Source organism: Pseudopipra pipra, chromosome 1 (assembly GCF_036250125.1).
Source record: "Pseudopipra pipra isolate bDixPip1 chromosome 1, bDixPip1.hap1, whole genome shotgun sequence".
NCBI lineage: Eukaryota > Metazoa > Chordata > Aves > Passeriformes > Pipridae > Pseudopipra > Pseudopipra pipra.
Genome location: NC_087549.1, coordinates 124,783,257 through 124,806,309, shown reverse-complemented (window position 1 = coordinate 124,806,309; position 23,053 = coordinate 124,783,257). Strand labels below are relative to the sequence as shown.

General features: G+C 35.4%; 1 protein-coding gene across 15 annotated transcripts in view; it reads left to right on the top strand.

The window, feature by feature from the left end:
- HDAC9 (histone deacetylase 9) overlaps nt 1-23,053 on the top strand; it is a 460,274-nt gene that overhangs the window by 402,300 nt on the left and 34,921 nt on the right. For all 15 annotated transcript variants that reach the window (XR_010435224.1, XM_064675750.1, XM_064675761.1 and 12 more), the window contains one exon: nt 760-878. Coding sequence is in view for 14 of the 15 variants with exons in the window: in XM_064675750.1 (XP_064531820.1) it covers nt 760-878 (119 nt within the window). In the remaining variant the exon portion in view is untranslated. The remainder of the gene's footprint in view (nt 1-759; nt 879-23,053) is intronic.

Below are 23,053 nucleotides of genomic sequence, written 5' to 3'. Positions count from 1 at the left end.
GTGCAGAATGCAAGGGTTTATCTTCTCCTTCAATACATCTTTCATGCTTTGAGATTGGAGAAGGGCAAAACCAAAGCGATAAAATATCCCCACATAACTTTGTCAAGGAAGGGGTTAAAAAAAGTGGAATCTTTGTGACTGTGAGGAGCTGAATTATCTTCCTGACACCAGCAGGGGTTGCTGTCACTAGTTTGTGGTTGTCACATTCCTGTTATGCTTGACCTTGGAAAGGCTTGACAACATAGTCTGGATTTGATTAAGGGAATTTCATGTTTTTCCTTTGCTAGAGTCACCCCCCACCTCGACAAACATTTAAAAATGTTAAGAAGTAAAAAAAAAAGTTTGGAAAGCAAACATTTTCCCAAAAGAAATTTATAGTTCAAATTTACACCAAGTTCGCACTAACTGGAGCAGTCCGGGTTTCCACTCAGGCTTTGAGAGCTCTCTGTAAGCCATTAGTCACTTCCTTGGAAGAGGCAGCTTTTTATAGGCAGCAGGATAAAACAGACACAGATGTGTAAGTAATATTAGAGGCTTTCACATGTACCTGCATTTTTTTTCCTCAGTCTTAGAAAAAAATAGTAACTATAGAAAAAAATTAATTGAAGCCTTGGACTTCGTTTTGAACAGCTACCATGGAGATTGGTTTAATTAAATAAAATATGTTGTGCTGTGGTTTTTTTGTGATTGTGACAATTTATATCATGAAGATAGAAGTTCTTTTGATTTTAACGTGTTGGGGTTTTTTTCACTCTACAGGACTGTGATTATGCCAGCTGCCAACGAGTTTGATCCAGAGATTGTCCTGGTGTCAGCAGGATTCGATGCTGTAGAAGGCCACGACCCTCCTCTGGGCGGGTACAAAGTCACAGCTAAATGTAGGTATCATCATAGGCACATGTTTCTGAGTTGGTATTTTTTTATTTAGGAACCTTATCATAAGTCCAGTTTACATCCATGTCTCTGTTTTGTGAAATGACAGCTGTGTCACTGAGGGCAAGAACTGTCCATCAGTTAATACCCAGAGGTGCCCATGGAGCTGCAGAGTTTGTCCAGCTCACGGGACAGGGTGAAAATGAACATGTTAGCATTTCTGGCTCACTCCTTTCTGTTCCTCTTTGCACTTTTGTCTTGACTTTTTAAAGTATTACTTTTCTGGCATTCAAATAACATTTTAGAGGTTTCATGCTTTCAATAGGCCCCATTTTCTAAAGGCTGGAGTAAGTTATTTCTCTTTAAATATATATTGAAGATTTTAGACTTTGGAAGCATAAATCTGATCTCATATTGCTCTTTAGTTATTGTAATCTTTTCAGCTTCATGGCATTAATCCTGAATTACATCAGTGTTTACGAGGGCCAAGGATTTCTAAAAGACTACTCTGTTGGGTCTCAATATTTGGATGTCCATTTCAGTCTTCCAAAATGTGTGTTTGTGGCAGAGATTTAATACTTTCTGAAAAACAGGTCTGTCTGACATGTCTCATATATAGGACTCTAAAATCACTAGCTCTTACAGAGTATTGTGACAAAACTGATTCTGAACCTGGGATGTTAAGCAAGGCTGGGTGATCTTGTAACTCTCTGTGCAGTAATGTGCACTGTAACATCGCTACGTATCAATTGCTTTCTATGGAACAACACCAAATGGTTTCCTAATGCAATGCTGTGAATAATTTTTTTCAGTATATCTACTTTTATTCATTGCATCTCAAGAGGTACCATAATACCATGTCAACATCAAATATGGATCTCTGCTGCTAATGGCAAATGCCTTGGAAAAAGGCTGGAGAAGTTAATGAGACCTAATGGCATTTAAAACACTGCACAACTGCCTTTTGTTACAGATCAGTAGACTAAAGTTGTTGTTTGCCTCAGGAGGTGCAGGGAAGAGATGCGTATTTTTATTTTCATTCTCACTGAATGCTCAACAGGTTCCCCTGAATACCAAGGACAAAAAGACTGATGGAGAACTAGAGTGACTCTCCATAGTGATGTGCTATGGAAGGGGAGAATGTAGAGCAGTGCAAGGGTCTACCCAAAGACACTTACACAGGTGCTAATGCACAAGTGGGTTGGAAAGGGAATATCCCTGTGGTTGCAAGTAAGACCTATTGAGTTTTAGCACACCTTTACAGTTCAATGCAGTGGTTGCACTAGAGAGGAAAGAAATATAGCAGGCTGTATGTATGTTGGATATAATTTTCCTGTGTATTATGACTTTTAGTAAAACATTGTGTATGACGAGGTAAGAGATTTACTCACTGTTTTTTAGCATGTGTGGTGCCTGGTCAGAGGCATCATTCCATGAGCTTATAAGGTGGGGGGATGAGCTTTCAGCTGGTACAAAACAGATATTTTGTTGAGTATCATTGTAATAACTCTCTGTATTTAGCAGCTGAGAAGGAATTCTGCATGTCCCTTAAGGATGCGTGATGCTCCAGTAAGATGCTTTGGCATATGTAATATTCTGGCATAGCAGCTTCAACAACTTTACTAGAAATTGCAGCAGAGAAAAACTGTTTGACATTGGAATTAGTGTTAATTTTCATTCATGAGTTAATTAATTAACTTAATAACTTTTTTAAAAACTGAAATCATAATATATTTTTTAATATTAGAAGGTACCCATCTGCTGCTGCATGTGTCTGTAAGCAAAAAAAGTGATTTACAGTAGGTGGCTCTTGTTTAAATTAAGGGAAAAGCCAAGATAGACCCAGATAATGATCACGCACCTGAGGGATGAATAAAGCCTTTTGTACAGAGCCAGAGGAATTTATTATTTCCCCAAAACAAAATTCTCCACATTCCACCATACCATTTTGAAACATAACATACTGTATGTGGTATGCAGAAAAATGAACAGTCTATTAAAAAAAATAAGGTCCAAAGAGAACTTTCATATTAAAGACTAAAAATAGATATTCATGCAAAGTTTAATTGGTTTAAATATAATTGGTTTATAATAATTAGAAATTATGCACCAAACAAGTAAATGCAAGGTAAAGCTTAACCTGTAAATATTGTTTCTTTATAAATCCTTAGCCCTTTGTGTACACTTAATACACTGAATTTTCTGATTTCTGTGACTTAATACAAACTTTACACTTATAAATCAGGGAGATATTGTCATCAAAGGAGAGAATATGGGCCCTTGGCTACTAACATTGCTGTTAAAGAGAGTTAGGAAGCCACTGGATGCTTGAAAATGAATTATTTATATCTTTCCCTCAGAGTACAATCAAAGAGAAAATAATAAAATTAAAATGTATTAACCAGTCAGCCTTCCCAAGTAAGGAAGGATGAAGGATGAAGATAACAGATTGAACTAATTACAGCCTTGGAGTAAACATATAGCAGGTGATTACAGAAAAAAAGTTCTACTAAATCTTCACAGTTTGAATTATAAGTGATAATCTGCTTTAACCCAGAATTTTAATTTTTTTCTATATTGACATACAGTCTTACTTACTGAGAAGTTGCCACTTCTGATTGGTAAATAAACGTGTCAGCAACAAAATAATCATATATATTTTTGCAGCTGATTTGAAATCCATGAGTCTGATGTGAATGTCAAGATTTCTGACAGTGAGGTGACCCTCAGCTCCTCTAGAAGGCTGTAGGGTGGAATCTGGCCAGCTGAGATCAGTGATGATTGCAGAGCTTGGAGATATCTGACTTGCCTAATTTATCTGCAGTCACATTTAGTAATGAACTAATGTTTTTTTTTCCACTGGAAAAAAAAGAGATAGAGTTTAAAGAAGATTGGAAGGGAATTTCGAGTCTTTCCTGTCTTACTGTACTTTTCAGATAACTTGCCCTAAGTAAATCTATTTCTCCAACTGCCTTTGCAATTTGTACTAAAAATTGTATTGGCAATAAAATATAGGAAAAATATTGGCAGAAGAAATAAAGGGAATAAAGGAATTTTATATTAAGAATAGTAAGGAAGTACCTAAACAGTATGAATCTACTTTTTCCTGTTATCCTGATGATCCTTAGATAGATCATCAGAAGATGGAGATGATACATTTTGTGCTTTATTTTAGAGTTAATTTTTATATAATCTGCTAAAATGTATGGTATTATCACAGTATTTGAATTTTACATAGTGGACGAGTCCAAAGAAAAGCTGCCAGATCTGGTCATAAATTTGCAAGTTGTTAGATCTTGTAAGAGCACTGTTTTTAAGTTTAGCTCTGCTGAATGATCTCCATGTAACATTATCCTACTTTGTTTTATAGAACAGCCCTTAGAATAATGCTTGCATTAAAGTCACCAAGATCACTTTACTGTTAGAGTAAATATTCTAGATAATTGTTCATTAAATGATGACCATTCCATAAAAAGAATAAAGTAAATAGGAAAATGTCAAGCCTGAATGAAGATTTTTTTCGAGGTACTTAACTTCCTGAAGCACTTTATTTGTTAAGGGCTATGATGATTTACTGGAGTTTTCTTGTTGTTTTATTCTCCTATTCCAAAGATGCTATTTGACACCAGAGTGCAAAATAAAATCAGCAATTAGCAGTAGGAAAGGATACCACTGTGGGCATTTAAAGGGTAAATGATATTTTGTCTCATTGGATACTTGTCTTCTGTTATGCCAAATTTGTAATGAAAAGTTGCTCCAGTGTCTAGAATGTAACTGACTTTATCTAAACTGATTTGCAACTTTTAATGTTTTTATTTGAGAAAATAACTCCCTTAACTTATAAAAAGCTGCATTATGCTGTATACACTTTATTCAAATGGGACCAATGAAAAAAGTGCTAAAGTTATGAGCAGTTCCCCTCCTCAGGGAGTCTAGGTTATTTCCAAAGAATATGTCAGCATAAGTGGTAGAAATTATTGTGCAAAGAAGGCTGCTTTTTTTACATGTAGCCAACAGGTCTTCCATTAAGGAGTCTCTTCTTGTGGGTGAAACTGATACTTCTCAGAATACAAATAAGAGTAACAGGTTGAACTTGGGTGCCTATCCTGTTGGTCTCTGCTTTGCCCTGCACATTTTAGTTCCAATTTCCCACAGGGTGGTTGCTGCTTCCCCTTCTGAGTTGTCTGTTACTTACCTTGGACTGGCTTTGGTTCTGTCAGATCTCTCTGTAAACACATTCAGCATTAACTCACCAACCCATCAGAAAACTTAGTCAAAAAAGTGGAGAGATTTCTGTTGGGCTACGAAGCTGAATCAGATTATGGAGGGATCAATGTGTGCCAGGGCAGTAGAGAAAGGAAGAGATTGTGTAGGATACCTTTTGGTAGCAGAAAACTGTTAAATTACCTCAACTGCCACAGATCGCTTCTTGTCTGAATTCTTTTGAGTTCAGAGATTTGATTTTTTTTTTAGCATAATTTGGTTATTTTGTTGGTACTTGAGGTGATAAGATGGTTATCTGGGAGGATAGATCTTGAGTTTTTGACTCAGAGCTAAAAGCATTGGAGGTGGCTTGGAGAAATATCATTGATACAGTTTTTCAAAGGGGAGTCTTCTCATTTGTATCAGAAATGTTCTTTTTGTTCCTTTTGTTTCTTTGAAACTGCATGGTACCCAGTGACTGGCAGCAAGAAAATGCAGCATCAAGAATTTGCTTCCAGTTGTTCACTTTGGAAAGGAAAATTTGGGTTTTCTCTGGAGTGATTTCTTGAATACTAATTAAATGGTAGCTTGGTACAATACAAAAGGCATCAAAAGAGATGACAAATTCATTGGTGACCAACACTCAGACATGATTATTTTCACAGGATTTATTGTGAGGAAGAAAACAGTTTGGTTTCTTCTTCCTCCTAGCCCACAGCAGTCATTGCCATATCATATCCTATAGTTTGGACATGGCCATTGGATTGCCCAGCCTCACAAGTTAGATTATGCTGTATTTACTCCTGCATTTGTACTCCTTAAATTTGCTCTTGCAGTGCAGATATTGGTGAATTATTTGCCAGTAACCCCAGCATCTGGTACATTATTTTTGTGTACACTACATTTACATTATGAATATGAAATGCATAAAATTTCAGAAATCATATTTTGTTAGGAAGAGCAGTCTATTGAGCAGAGATTGGAATTCACTGTAAAAAATTACTGTCCTCTCAAGGATATAGCATAGTAAAAGACAAAGGCAAAGGTGAAGATAGAGGAGGAAAGTCCTTTTTTTTTTTTTTTTTTCCCTTTAAAGAAGGGATTAGTACTTGGAGAAATTCAGAAAAGTTCTAAGGTTTGGTTGAGGAATCTGCCTTCACATACTGTCAAGTAAGCTTGTGTCAATGGCTTGGACTATGGATTTGAACCAAGAGGAGACAGATAGTGAACAATTCACCTCATTTACTGAAGCTAGGAAAATCCTCATCTTCAGACTTCAGGGCACTCATGTCCAATGGAATACATATTTAAAACACATCTGAAGGATTCAGAAATCTTAGCAGTGATTTTGTTATTGCCCAGTGTTTTCAATGACTGTCTCACTAACTGGTGTATCTTCCAGAAAGGGTCTGCCTGAACAGAAAGTGAGTGCAATTAGAAATATTAATAAATAAGCACTGATTTGACCTGCTTTTTTGCTTTCACTTGGTCTGTCTTTCTGCAAATGAGCCAGGGGAAATTTCCATTTTCCACTCCCACTCCTGCCTCACAAAGAGAAAACCTGTCTGCTGGCTAGTTAACTAATTTGTACAAGTGAAAAACCACCTGTATACTGTGTTCAGATATACAGTGCCGATCCATCTGCAGAATGCATCACGTGCCTGTTCCTTGATTTAGGGCAATTGCTGGGAACAGAGCAGAGGATAGATCACAATGGGAAAAAAAAGAGGATCTACAGAACCATTAAGAATTATTTTCCCTTTTTGGGAAAATAATCCTCATCTTTCCCTCATCTCTTCACCTACCTCCTGTTATGTTTTCTTTCATGCTACAGTAGTGACATTGGCTAATGACAAAAACTGATGTGAAGGATGCAATAAAGGTAAAATTGGTGGCATCTTCTCTCAGTTTTGGTTAAACTTATGAAATCTTTTTCCTTGTTAAAACCAAAACACTGTCACTTAGTAGAAGAAAGGAAAGAGCACAGTATTTTTTTGCATAGGCAGTATTAATCTTGTCAGATTGCAATTTAAATACAGCAAATTAAATATAAGATTTTTCGGGCTGTTTTGAAACTAATGGAGCTTGACACAGTGTTCAGCAACTTGCATGTGCCTTCCACAGGATTGGATCCTGAGAGAAAATTGTTGAAAGACATCTCCAAATGTGGAGTTCTCCATAACAATGTGTCTGATCTTTTATAGCATCGTTGCATTGGGAATTAGGCTTGTCTTTGGGAATTTGTAAAGTCTTTAGTAGAAGAGCATGATTGATGTCTTAGAATTTAACTATTCTCTGTAATAAATAGAAATGTGCCACAAGTATTTACTTGGTTGCGCCATGGGAAAATTTTTAACATATTGTTCACAGCTTCAAAATGCTATAAAAGAAGGCATGTAATTTGAAGACTGGACTATCCTTTGTGATTTCTAACCAATAGATTGATTAATATCTTTCAAAAGAGACAGCAGCCAAAATGTTTACATCTCATTAGGCAGAGAAGAAGGGATCACAGACAATTTTGATTATGAGCTTGGATGGTTCATTTCTTTGGGCTTCACATCCCTACTAGTTAAGGCAGACTGTAACTTTAAGACATTATCTCTTGCCTGTGGAAATAAACAGACAGTTATGCTTTTTATGGTGGGTAGTTCTCAAACCAACAGGGGATTAGAAGATATTAGCTGGAGTTTGTGGTTCCCTGCTGAACTGTCATGGGCTCCATGGATTCCTGTCCTGAATATTTCACAGAGCAAACACCTCTTATCTGAGGTGATATTCTCACACTGGCCTCTTGGCCATGGACTTCAAAAGCTGATCACAGGGAGGGCTAGAGAGGCAATAACCCTTAATATAACAGTGTCTCCTGATAGAGATAGACAAGGTAAAGGTAAGGAGTCTCTGAAGTTTGCTTTTGTGTGTTTAGCCCCATGGGGTGATAAGGGGCCATCTGTTTTTTCAGTCTGCAAACTCATCTTTTTCACACTACCCCAGTATCAAGTACACTTTCGGTCTGACTGGTATCAGCACAAGCAGTTCTTCTCTAATCTGAAGAGACTTTCTTGGTATTTTTAGCTTTGATCCCAGCAATTGTCTTAGTTGCTGTTGTGTTTGTTTTTTTTTTTAACCCAAGCAAACATATAAAATAAAATTTAAAACATTAAGTTCAAGGTACTACTGTCTAAAAGAAAATAAATTATTAAAATAGGTCTTATAACAGGTATGTTAATTACTTGTGAGCAAAGGGAATTTTTTGTGCTTACCTATGTGATTAAACTCAAACCATCAATTCATAGTAGTAGTTTCAAGAAGTCGCATATTATGCATCACCACACAAGGATGCTTGCATCTTACTTAATTCTTCAAACAGAATGTCAGTACTACCAATTTCTAGAAGTTAAAAAAACACTGCTTTAGAAGTCAAAAATATTGTGAGAGCTATTAAAGTGCTACTCAAATTTATTTTTGGAGTTCCCAGGACACCATTCCTTCATATTTAAGCTTTTCCCTGCAGCCATTTTTTTATCAACCGAACACTCAGATTCCATTACAGTCTCCTGATCATAATAGGTTTAATGCAAACACTGAATACAAGGAAAGCTACAATAAAATGGTGCATGTTGCAAATATTGGCACATTAAAAAAAAAATAAAAATTATTACCTTTGTTTGTTGTTTTGGGGAGTGGTGATGGTGGCTGTCTTTAAGGAAATTGTTCTTGCTTATACCAACTAATTGCCATAAAATTTCTGGAAATGCAAGGATGTCGGTCCTAATCCCACAAGCTTTTACTCACTTTGAGCAGTCCTATTGATTGAGACCACTCCACCAACCTGATTAAGATTTACTGAAATAAGTAATGTTTACAGGACAGATTTTGCATTGTAAATATTAATATGGTACAAAAACATGCTAAAAACTCTTCAAAAGCATATTCACATGAGAAATACTCAGTGAAGTTTTGTAGAATTAATTTGGAAAGCAATAGGAGCAGTTCTACTGTAAAATAAATCCATCTGAAATGAATTTAGTAGTAATTTATTTACTTCAGATTCCTTCTTTTCTCCCCATCATCAATTATGATTCATATACACTAAAATGGACCAAGGGACAGATCTTGGAAGTTCTTCTTTGGAAGAAGAAACTAAAATTAGCTAAGTATTCAGAACAACAAAATATTGCTAGTTAATAAAAAAATCACTTCATGCTTTCTGTTTATGATGGTAAATTAATTAAATATTTGTTTCCTTTGATCCAAAGTCCTATCCCTTTTTCTTAGATTCCTCTCATTAAAAAAAAAAAAAGGTTCTCTCTTTTGGCTTCTGGCATTGCATCCATTCAGAGGCAGTTTGTTAGTGCTAGCTGGTTTCTAAATATTTTTTACTTACTTAAAATGGATTAGCATTCTCCAAAAGCAAAATAAAATAAAGCTGTTCCATTTAATAATCCTTCAATACAATGAAGAGGTTTTAAATGTGCTGGCTTTCAAAATTATTTTCCTAATATGATAAATTAACATCAGATATGAATTCAGTGATTTAGTTTTATGGAAATATGATCACTCACATGTATTTCCATATAATTTAGGTTTCCATTTGTGATTGCAGTTTAGGTATATTGTGTATGTTCTTCTGCTTCATCTTCTTATTAAGCAAAGTTGAAGGTTTGCAAAAAATAAATTGTTTTGCATAGTATTTTTATGCTGTCAAAAATTATCAATTTAAAATAATACATATAAATGTCAATAAAAATTGATATATCCACAAATCTGTCTTATTTTGAAAATTTTTGTATAGTATATTTCTTTTTAAATTAAAGACAAACAGAATTATTATTTATTTCTGTTAAAAATTTAAATTTTTTCAAAACAATGGAAAAAAATTACCTGAATTTTTTTTTTTTTTAAGAGAAGAGGTACTGACTAGTAACAAGTCAAATCCAATTGTTATTATTTGTATTGATTTTATTTCTGTTAAAAAAGGCAGTATCTGTAGTCTCAGGAATTCTTTATTTTCACCTGAAAGTTATAGAAGCATATTTTTATGGTTCCTACAGGAAATGATATGCAGTAAAATTGTTTTTGAATATGGCTGCTCTGTGTACTAACAAATTTACCAGGAATTTCAAGAAATTTTGTCAGCTTTGAAATAGTTGCGTAATTATGTCCAATGTTTCAAAACATGTTATCACAGAAGTAAAAGTGGTAAAGTGGAACCTAGTATTGTTGAAACTTCAGAAGCCAACATGCACAGGTTAATTTTTCATTCACTCAAATATTTGAGTAAGCAACCTCCTTTAATCTGCATCAAGCCCTGGGAAAAACAGTAATGAAAATCCATTTGTCAAGTAATAAGATGTAATTTCAAAACTTGTGATTTAATTAACAAATATGCTACATCAAAGGAATTAGTTATCAAGCAATTGTGGTATTTATATGACCTTGTAAACAAACATTTATTTTTCTAGTGGCGTTAACTGCATCATCTATAGCTTTGTAGAATATATATGAGGACAGGACATATGTTCTGAACTATGTAATTTTTTTCTTTTGACCCTTTTTGGGTGCATATATTCCCACACCCAGTGCACACCTCTGGGAATTTCCCAGCATGGCTTTTGAGGAAAAACATCACAGTCCCAAAAGTTGAAGATCTTTAAGGGATGTGGAAAAAAGTAGTAGTTCTGAAATGTTTTTATCCACATAGAGTTTCAGTGCTTCTAATTCAGGGGTTTTTTTTTCAAATCACATTACAAATTTGAAAATTATCTAAATGGACCTTTTTTTTATAATGTCTTATGTTACTGATAGAGTAAAGAAGATTGCTTTAAGAAACACTTAAGAGGGTCTGTGCAGTTTTAATAGCTTGAGTGAAACAAAACACCAAACAGGATGTCTTTGTCCCCTTTGAACTTGAGGCATCACATTGACGTGAAGCTACTGAATTCTGATTAGTTATGTGATGCTGAACTGCCAGTGGCACTTAATGAAGATAAGTTTTTATGCAGTGCTTTCAAAAAATAATTGGAAATTGAATCTGATCAAATGTAGTACTCTGTTACAGTCATAATAAAGTTGGACAATCAAGAAAAAAGAAAGAAAAAGAAAGGAAAGAAGAAAAAGGAAAAGAAAAAAGAAAAGAAGAAAAGAAAGGAGAAAAGGAAAGAAGAAAAGAAAAGAAAAGAAAAGAAAAGAAAAGAAAAGAAAAGAAAAGAAAAGAAAAGAAAAGAAAAGAAAAGAAAAGAAAAGAAAAGAAAAGAAAAGAAAAGAAAAGAAAAGAAAAGAAAAGAAAAGAAAAGAAAAGAAAAGAAAAGAAAAGAAAAGAAAAGAAAAGAAAAGAAAAGAAAAGAAAAGAGAAGAGAAGAGAAGAGAAGAGAAGAGAAGAGAAGAGAAGAGAAGAGAAGAGAAGAGAAGAGAAGAGAAGAGAAAAGAAAAGAAAAGAAAAGAAAAGAAAAGAAAAGAAAAGAAAAGAAAAGAAAAGAGATAGATAAGAAAAGAAAATTTAGAATTTGAAATAAGAGGAATGTCTTCCATTCAGACCAAATAAGATTTTCCTTATTACAATTTGCATTTCATGGTTAAAAAAAAAAGAAAGGAAAAGTAAAAAAGGTACTGCTCATTTGCATGTTTGCATAAAATTTTCAAAATTACTTAAAGATGATTGGTCTGCTTTTTTATTATATTTCATTATATTCAAAGAAAATTTTATAATTCATTTTAATGGAACTGGCCATCTTATTACAAGGGTTATACCTGTAGCATAACCACTTTACTTATACAGCCACCTCTAGCATGGTGACCACTGAGCATCAGAACTTGTCAGACCTAAACTCAGTGTTTTTAAGAGAGAAGGTGGAAAATATTTTCTATTCCAAGGTAGGCCATGTACTTAAAGCAGAAACTAAGATAATATATTTAATTGAGTAAGCAGTCAGCACTGTTCTGGATATATTTCGTCTGAAAGACATCCTTTTGGCTTTGGCTGACTACTGACAATTAGAGCATCATAAACCAGATGTCAAGCATTATGTCTTGAGTAACCTACTTTTTTTTCTTCAAAATTTGCCCATCCTTCTTGTCATCGTGACTCAACTACCTAATTTAGTCCATTGAATACCACCATCTTTGCTCAGTACCTGCTTTTACTCTTTATTTTATTAAAACTCCAGTGAAAGAAAGTATCTGGGATATATATTGATTTGCTGTGAATGTTTCCTTAACTTCTAAGAAAACTGATGCACAATTAGTAGACTGCTTCATAATAACATCAGAAATAAGTGTACAATCAAAAAAGTTCAGAGAAAAGGCCTCTTACTACTGCAGAAATATTCCCTGATCTATTTTATTATAATTATATCACTATGTTACTGAACTGTTCCTTCTGTGTTAGTTTCAGATCAATGACTTTTATCACTTGCTGACTTCGGGAGATCAATCTGTGCAGATTTCAGTCTCGGAGCCCATGTCCCTAGAGATTTGATTTTCATTTGCTTCAATTTATCTCTCTGAACAATCATTTCACTCTCTCAAATGTCTCCTTTTTGAAGGAATATAGATATTTATGGTAGCACTGTTTAGAGATATGTCAGCTGCTAATGTGAAAGAAAGGGCTTGAGAGCAGCAAATTAATTCATGATGGAGGAGGAGATTTTCCAGTGTTTCAGCCTGGGAAATCCCAGGTGTCAGGATGAGGAGGCTGGACATCAGACATCCAAGATGGAATGATTGTTTTCACTGGGTGGTTTAACTTCTAAAACACCAGGACAAATGGACAAATTCCCCTTTTTTCTGGGATATCTAAAAGCCACCCTGATAAACTCATATCACTTACCAATTTTTGTCATGTTATTAAGCAGAGAAGTGCCACTATACTCAAGGGAAAAGAACAGTGGACTAAAAAGTGCTAGGGGAGATAGACCTAAGTACTGAGCAGACCTTAAAAGAGCAGATAATGTATGTCCTAGACAAAGAAAGTGAGGTACAAAATGGGTTGATAGAATAGCAAATATTTTGAGTCACAAGAAGTGTAGTCTGAGGAAATATTACTGAGATTAGTGGAACAAATTTGGCATAGAAATTCTCTGTGTGCATACAATTATTTTCAAAGTTTATGAATCAGGGAATGTTCTACTAGATATTCATAGATGAATCAGCTCTAAAGCTAAAAATGTGGTAATATGACTTCTTGTGCATTAGAAGTAGAGCAAACATGATTTCTACACCATTTCCATGGTTTCTGTATAAAAATACCCCTGCTAGCTTGAGATTTGAATAATTATTATAAATATATTAGATAGTATTATTATATAGAAAATATTTTCTAAATAATTTCCTAGTAACTATATAAATAACATACTAATATTGTATGATTATATTAGTATTATAAGTTGCTTAAATAAAACAGGCAGGGCTCTGTAACATACAATATCTCTGTCAAGAGTAATTTAAATGCATTTATCTTTAATTTCATATTTACCTAAGAAGCTTCTCACTGAGCCTCCTATGTTCACAATGCCAAAGCATGACCTTGGTAGATGGAAGCATATTTTACCTGCCTGGATGTACGTAGTCTTTGGAGCCATAAATGAGCTTCCCTTCTCAAAGTTTGACTTTCAGAACATTATACATCTTACCGAGTCCAGATTTGTCCACGAAAGGCAATACAGAGGTGTTTAATTCCAAAAAGATCTTCCTCCTTTCTGAAAATTGATGCAGCGGATCTTTCTGGGGATATTCCTCTCTCCCCACTGAGAAATAAATAGACTGGAGGAGTAGCAAAGGCAAGACAGCTAACTTTTTGCTTGCTTAAAGGTAGGGGAGAATAACCCTGACAAATGTTAAAATCAAGGGGGGTTTTTTCCTCTTCAAGAGTATTTGCTTCAATATGTAGAAAGGTCATCAATGGAATATGAAGTTAAATGAAATGATAAGTGAACCTTCTGTTAACACAGATCAATATGCTAAAATGGATAGTTAAATGCCATAAAAATAGAAGGAACTGCAGAACCATCAATATTTGGCAAAAAACTTACACAAGTTCTTCATACATTTTTTAAGAGTGGTATTGTGGAATGATCTGGAATACAAAAAGAACTTTTGCCTCAGATGCAGCTGTCATTATTTCACTGTTAACAGAAAGCAATATTTTAGAAGGGATGCAGAGATTAAGCAATGGATGAGATGGTGAAGGTAAGGAAAGAGATACCATGTGTGAGGAGATCTTCAAGTGAGCTACCAACATGGAGGTGTTAACCTTCCTCAAAGTCCAGCTGCCTTGTTAACCTTGTTAAACCCTGCTTCTCCAGCTTCTTCAGGTGTCATAAATACCCTGCACATATTTTCTACACATACAGATTGGTCCTGTATACATATGTATTTGGGCTGACAAGAATTATGGGGGGGGGGAAGCAGGTTTAATGCTCTTCAAAACTCTCAACACTTTCAGGACTTGATCCATTCAGAACTTGCTTTCAATATATTTGGTAGGTAGACTGCAATTAAACCATTCTTTGCAGCCGCTGGTGTTGGTACCTTTAGATGATGCTGGTATGCACTAAAATTTTCCACAGAATGGAAGACCCTAAGGAGGAGAAAAACTATAAAACCAGTTGTGATGTTCTTGTTGTTTCAACAATTTTATCCTTGAGCTGAAAGGGAGAGAGAAAAACAGGAAGAAGCTGGCCAGAGAACAAATAAATATGGCATTGAATCATATTCATTACAACACATTGGACAAAAATGAACAATGGCAACTATCAGCTTTCATGCACTTCTTTGGAAAATGCCGGTGTTGTGTAACCAAAAGAACCATGTATGCCACTGCACATATACAGCCCAGAAGGAGAGTCCAACAAGCACTAGCAGAAAATATCTGTTTTGTTTGGAGATCCTGTTTACTTAGAATATTTATTGCTTTCATCCAGAAGTATTAGTTTAGCATATCACTTGCACATTTTCTACTCTTTTGGTTTTCATAAGAATTCCAATAAACTCATTTTGCTACTGAATGGAAAACATATTAGAAAGTACTGTTCGGAGACTTGAGAGGATAGGAAGGAGAAAAGAAAGGTCAGCAAAGAAGAAAAGGCTTAGATGAAGGTATGTCAGAGTAAAGCTTCCCATGAAAGATTATTGAGAATAAAGCTTTTTTTTAAACAGACATAAAAACAATATATAAATCAAGAGCACAAAAGCCCTGTTTTATGATTTTTTTGGTGCTGTTTAATTTCTTTATATCTTTTTTTGCCATTGTTAAGAAACAGCCAAAACTTCAAAGGCAAGCTGCATGTGTTCTAAATCAGGACTTCAGTGCTGATGTATGACAGCACAAAAATTAAAACTAAATAAATGTGCTGTCTAAACTACCATTTTTCTCAAAAAAATTGCTTTAAAGGCTTTAAAAAATTAGAGTTATTGCTTGATCTTACTTTACCAACCATAATATTTTCACAGAGTAAATGACAAAATATTATATTAGAAAGAGAGAGAGAGAGAAAAGAGCATTGTCTGAATATATCTGAACACCTGTATTTGGCTGTCTTGCAGTTTTGTCAGACAGGCAAGGGGAAAAATTAAACTTTGCAGTGATTTGTCTGATAGTGGATATGGACTGCATAAATTCTCAGTTTATCCACTGTTTTCTCAAAGACTCCTTTTAAAGTCGGGGTAAATCAATGAAAACAAGGCAGCATGTCTGTGAAGGAAAAAATAAGATTTCTGATTTATCACGTAAAAATGTTTGTAGAGTGGACATATTGTCATGAAAAACAGTTTGTGCAAGTTTTCTACTATTTTCTTTTCAAAATATGAACTTTGTAACATGTTCAGTTATGATTCCATTTTACTTTACTGCCTTTGGACATGATCTTGCTGTTTTCTCTTCTTAGTGAAATGGCATGCCTGACTCTAAAGGTGTCTGGCCACAGCACACCCATTAAATCTGCTTGCAAAAAAAAAATAAATTGCGTGACTGGGGCCTTTGTGGCGTCCCTTTTCCTCTGGCCTCTACTTTTACAATGGCCATTTGCTGTTCTTCTACTAAGTCATCTTGATTTGTATTGACTCATTTGTTTTATCAGGTTACAAAAGGGGCAAGTGGCCCAGGCAAATAGGAATGCAAATGCTGTTCTGTTTCGTAAACATTTCCTTTGCTTTTAGAACTCATTCATCCCATCCTGCTCATGTTCTTTTTTCAATTCTTATTAAGAAATAGTAACAGGCTCTAATTTATGTTCTCATTTAAGTCTGAGGAGTGGTATTTCTTTGCAAAGGTTCCTGGATATTTGTGTCATCAAGAGAACTGGTTATTTACTAGTTATCACTTTATCTTAATTAATCCCTGTTCTGTTGTATATAAAGCTTCAGTTACACATTAGGAGAGCAGATACTATAGGATGTCATTTTATGAGCACTGATAAGAAATGGATAATTAAGTTTAGGAAGTCTAAGTAAGCAGTTTTCTGGAAGTCTCTAAGCTGAACATAGCATTTGGCAAATACTAACATATGCTTACAAGCAGTGTTACGAACATGAAGCAGGGGTACACTATCTGAACTATTCATCTGTTATTACTTCAATCAGTTCTAGTAACATGCAAAAGATTGGCCATACTTAGAGATAATATAAGGACAAGGATAACCTCCTAGGGAGTTTGAGATATTCTAGGCTCCCCCAGCTTTAACTACCCTACCTTCATGTCTGAATTGAAAGCCCAGGTCCCTGAGATGACTAGTGGTACTTCCAGAGGCTGACTCAAGAGTACGAGAGCTCTCCAGAAGTGGCTAATCCCAAAAGAATCTGTCAGGATTAATTGCAGACTTTTGGGTATTTACTAAGTGCTAAAGTTGCCTCTCCCACATGTGGACTTCGGAGTTTGCCAAAATTCATCTTGGAGCCAGTTGCTTTGAGATTTTTAATGAGCACTGCTCATATAGATAACACATTTTCATTTTTGTCAAATTTTTTAATAAAGGCTTTACAGTGTTCCATCGAGGAAAGGATTTGTCACTGTTTCCATATAGACGTCACCTAGAACACACGTATGGAAGTGATATGTGTGCTTTTCATATTGAACTTTTTAAGATGTGGCCTGAAATTTTGTTTATAGAAAAAAAGAAATATCAAGAATTTAAGATACTGCACAGTTATAGTAGGAGCAAGCAGAAGTTACATTTATGCTGTCTATGTTTTCTATTCTGCCTTTTTCTTGGAGAAGTCCTCTGAATTTTTTATTTGTAGCAGTCATTTGATGACTGACAAAGGAATACTCTTGGACTGGCAGATTGTCTTATATTTCCCTGTAATAATCTCTGCTGTCCAGTGAACTGTTAAACCCTGTCATTTCTCTTTTCCTCATTTCATTCCTAATTAAGATAGCAGCATCATGTAAAATTAAAGAATTTTAATCTGGATCCACTGGAAGTAGCATCAATAGAGACTCTTTCCACAACAAGTTTTCCAGTTTGGCACAAACTTTCATCCATCTGTAGGATGAATGAGTTGCTCACCTTAGTTTTGCCTGAAATTGTTTACACACTCTTTCTTTGAAACAGTAAATCTAGAAATTGCATACAAAAACTGTGCTCAGAGGAATTGGGTTGTAAGGTCAATTACTCTGAAGTTAGGCCACGTGAGGTTTGTAATTGCTTGCACAATGCACCCCTTTTGCATATGCTGTAAGATAGAGATGTTAATTAAATGAACATCTACTATTCTGGACCTTTTCTCTGCATGGAGAGGACTGAGTTCAGATTGTAACTATAAACCAGCAGTAAATGCCAACTTCAGAGTTTCTGCCTAAAGCTAAAAAATAGAGGAGATACATGTTCTTGTACCTTTATACCTATATATACCAGGGTTTTTCTGTTATCCATTTTTCTATCATGAAAAACAACCTTAAAAAATGTGATTTCTGTGGGTCATACAAAAATGGCACTGTGGAGCCCTAAATTTCTTGTTTCTTGAATCTTAATTTCAGATTAAATGAAAATGTTTTTAGTTTTCTAATTTTCCAATGTGCAACATCAACTGTCAGATCACTTATGCATTGCAACCGCCTACAAAAAGCTACAGCCAGAAATTCAGGTAGAACTCTGATATAAATATTAAATTGCATGCATTGTATAGTAGTCCCATAGAAAAGGTAACAGTCATGTCAAAACAAATTTTTATTGAGCATTTCCAGGCACAGTGAGGGTGCAGGAAGACCCAGTACAGCATTTACAAGAAGTAAAAACCTCAGAGTCTGAAGGGGTCATAGGGACTGTTCCTGCCTGTTTCTGGGGCATCTGAAACAGGATAGGATCAAAAAAAATGTGGTTTTTTACAACCTCCTCTGCCTGCAACCACACACCTGCTTAACCACACCTGTATCAGCCCTGCTGGCTGCATGTGTTGGATTTCACACCTCCTGAATAGGCAACATCCAGATCTTACTCTGATTTGTATAGATTTTTGCACATTAAGAAATGTGTTTTATTAATAGCTATCACTGCCAAAAATAATCTTCAGTTTGGAAATTAATTTTCCTTTACCTATCTCAAGGACTTGTACTCAGATATGTTTTCTACTTAGATCTGAGCATTCTGCCCTTTCAAGTGTTCTAATAAACACAAAGATTTACTGTTTAAGTTCACATTGGATACAAGGAAAATTAAAAGAAAATTCTTTTTCATTATCTTTTTTCAAAAGACTTCCAGTCCATCTTTGAGCTGTTCCAGGTTAGACTACATATATGCCAGGGCTCATCAGCCTGAGATGGAGTCATACATCACCTGGGAGAGAGACAGAAGCCACCTTTTCCACTGCCACTAAAGATTTGTATATGCAGAAGAATAGTTCGAGTTTATTTGTAATGACCCATTAGAATAAGGCATGGTCTGGGAAGATAGAAGTAGCTGAAAGGTTAGAAGGAACAACTACTATTGGTTCTCTGCATCCCATTCTAGAAATAAGATCATAAACCACCTCTGCTTTCTTTACTTTCTGACCATTGACAATGGTTATGAGAAAATCTGTTTCTTTGACAATGTTTAGTTTCTTATTCATGGTCATTTTTGTTCTTGCTCACCTAGTAATTAACATGCCTTTATTGTCTTTTAGTCATGAATGTATTTATTTATCATCTTATTTAATAACAGACTTTTTGATTAACCCAACACTTTCATCCTTTCTCTAAATCCCTTATGTACCATCTTTTATTTTCTGTAATTAATATTATTTAATTAATTAATTCCTTCTATCGTAGTGTCCAGCAGTAAAATGTAGGTAAAAATGGTTGGAAGATGCTAAAATTTTGTTCAAAACCCATTTTTTTAATGAAATGAGGTCACCACTTTGGCCAAAAATGAGAATGACTAAAATGTTCATCCATCTCTGCCAGAGTGACCACTGCCTGCCCTAATGAGTGGAACCATTCTAATTTTGATATTTTGATATTTTTCCTTGTTGATCTTCTCTATTTATTTGTAGTGAGACAGTTGAACACCTTCATTGTCCAGGGTTTTTAAGTGGCTTTGCTACAAAGTTTGGATAATATTTGCCCAAGCTTTCAGCTGCTGTGGCTGTTCAGCTTTCGTTAAAAGGAAGAATAAATGCAATCCTGATGTGTCAATTTGGTATACCTTGTTTGCTAGGATTCTGGAGCCACTAGGGAGCTTTGAACTCTGGCAACAGGTTATTTTACTTCTAACTGTTAAAACTCTTGAGGGAGAAACAGTAGCTATTCTGCTAGTAGACTTTCAGTGTCTCCAGTTAGAAAAGCTGATGTATTTTTTCCCTTGAAGAAGAAATTACTGTTGCTGCTCAAGAAACAGTATCTCAATGTGGAATGAATGGGTTTTGCCCTGTTGTGAACTTCCCACTTTTGAGGAGAGTGACTAAGATGACTGTTGCAGCTGCAACAACATCTGGAGTCCTCAAATTACCTTGACACTAGTTAGCTGGATTTAGGCCTGAGTGTAGCACAGAAACGTCATTGTTTGTCTTGATGTTTCTGTTGTTCAATTAAGATTACTAATTATTTCAGGTTTACCATCCTCCCTTAATACTGCTGTCATGCTGTGGTAACAGCAGAGATAGTGGAAATTTGCTTACATATGGATCTTGCAGAATCAGGTCATTCTGGAGTGATTTTGCGTCTCACTCTGAGAAAATCCAGAAAGTGGTACTCCTTGACTGCCCAGTCTGAAGGCATTTTTCACCCAGGCCTTATGATCATCGTTTTAACTTTCTCTAAGAAAAGGTAGAAAACCACTGAGTAAAGAATTCCATGAGGGCTTCTGAAGCACCACTGGTCTCAAACGGTGAATCGCCATTTGGCTGCAGGAGCTCACAGGAAAGGTCTTTCTGATAACTGTGTGTTGGAAGACTGGAAAGACAGGGACAAGATATTCAATATTCTAAGAAAATATTTTATTCTCATATGTGTTTCTTGGGATAGGCAGAGGAGGAGGGATTCTGGGGAAGCAAAGAGAGCACTTCCACTTCAGTTAACTTGTTAAAGATCACAAATTGTATTGTACCTGAAGCTCTCTCATTCACCCAGCAGCGAAACATAGCCCTAATGTCTACAAAATAAAAAAAGAAAAAAAGAATTAAAAAAAGTAAATATCTGTAATGAGAATGAGTCATATATTTCATTCTAAGCAAACAGAAAATAAAAGTATCTTCTATATATTTTTCACCTCCTGTGCATCAGAACGAAGGAGCATCCATCCTACCTTCACCTGAGGCCGATGCAGCTCCCTGCCCTTTCTTGCGCTCCCACCAGGTTAAGGCTCCTGCAAACTCTGCTGTGTAATAACATGAATGACAAGGGTCTGACATAACTTCTCTATTTGTGGAGAAGGCTGGATAGAGCCACCTATGTCATTCAAATGGTAGCTACAGTTCCTTTTACTCAGTGGGGGTTTACCCACCGTTTCAAGGCATCTGTGTGTCCTTTTAATAGTACAAAGAGGTACAAAGGGACTGTTGTATGGGTTGAAATCACATCCTTGATTCTTACATGTTTTTGTAATAGAACAGCATAATAGAAAGTTGCTCAATGTATTTTACTTGGGAATTGCAATTAATCAGAAGACTATAAGGAGTCAGGCCCCAAAACTAGTTTCAATACCATTTCCTTTAGTGAGTTTTACACATTACCTTTTCAATAAGTGGTGACAGGCAGTGCATTTCTGGGTGATTATAGCATATGTCAGGTGGGGTTAACGGGCACAAGGCCAGAGGGAAAGTGAATAACTGCTTGAGATGTACAGTAATCCCTTAGAAATGCACTGCCTTATTCCCTTCTGATTTTATAAAATGATGTTTATTAAACAACGTGATCCAAATCCTGAGGGGCACTAGACCTCTGATACTAATACTGAGTTCACCAGGAGACTTGATGCCAAATTAGTCAGGAAATAGAGTGTTTACATCAAGCTATCCACCTAAAGAACCTATCCCTGGTATGCTTATTGTATCTATATCGCTAGTCTTGGAATGATGAATGATCCACATCTGGAGACTAGGTCTTTAGATAATGGTAAATGCTGATTAACACTGGCTAAGGAACTAGCTCTTAATTTAATCCAATATGTTGATGTGGCAAGGTCAATAAATGACTGAAAATAAAGTGAGAGCCCTAATTTGTAGACTCTGAGAAACTGTATAAGTTGGAAAGATTGCTTAGTCCGTGTTGCTTTTCTTGGCAGAATTTTGTAGACCATCTTCAGAAAATGGCAGTCAGTTCTGAGCTTCTGACTGATGGACTTTAAACTAGATCCTTTGTGTCAATTCAAAATTAACTGACTTGGCTTTTCATCAGTTAGAAAAAGAAATACGACTAGATCTTCCCATCAGATTGTTTCCAGTCATAACTCAGTACCCACATTTCATATATATTCAGAAACTTCACCCTACATATTTTAAAAATGTGTCAAGTTGGTTTTATGGGCAGTAGCATTATAATAGACTTGTCCAAACTTAATCAAGCTTACTGATTTATTTGTATAGTCAATAGTAGTATCTGATTTTTATTCCAGTGTGGATTAGACACAGATTCCTCATACTTTAAATTGATTTTTTTATCAGATATCTTGTTTTTTAGGCAACCCCTTACTGAGTCTAGACTCAGATTTGGAGATATAATCATCTGTCACTTGTAACATCAAATGCATATATTATATATCTGTTTAAATCAGGAAACTTGATCAGATTTGGAAGAAGTTATCATGACAACTTGTGTATGCATTATCACCTTGGCAGATTTCACAGTACATAGGACAGACATCATAGATAATTATTACTCTGATTAGTCCATCTCCACAGAATCCCTTTAGAGAGTTGTTAATCTCCAGGAAAAAACTCCCCAAACTCCATGGAGAATCCTCTCACCTCATAGATGAAACAACAGCTTTTTCCAGAGAGATCTGAATCCCAGATTCTGAAATGCCACTTTGTTATTTGAAATTCTACAGTTTGTCTCGACTTCTGTTTTCTGATGCAGAATGGCTATATGTTCTTGAAAAAAACAGTGAAGAACTCTGTTGTACGGATCATCTTGCATCCTGGCTGGCTTTACTTAGTTGAGGATTTACTAAATAGAAAGCAAAATAAAAAAAAAGGGCAGAGTTAGCAGGACAGTGGAGAAATTATTACTTAAGCCAACTGTGACACTGGGTAGAGATGAAGGGAATGTGAGGAAACAGAAAAAAAAGGAAGAGACAGAGAAAAGAGGTAGTAAGAATACCGCTAAAATCATCCAGCCATTTTGGGAATATCTGAAAGTTCCTCCTTTGACTCTGGCAGCTGAAATCTGTGGTTGAATATTTTCCCTCTGAATCCACATGACAGCACTGTAACAGCCCTAAAAACTTCATCATTAGTTTGTACATTACTATGACCTTTCCTTGGAGAATGCACAATCCCTAGTGCCTGATAATGCAGGTTAAAAAAGAAATCACTTCCTTTTATTTTTAGCATGAATTAATTTGGA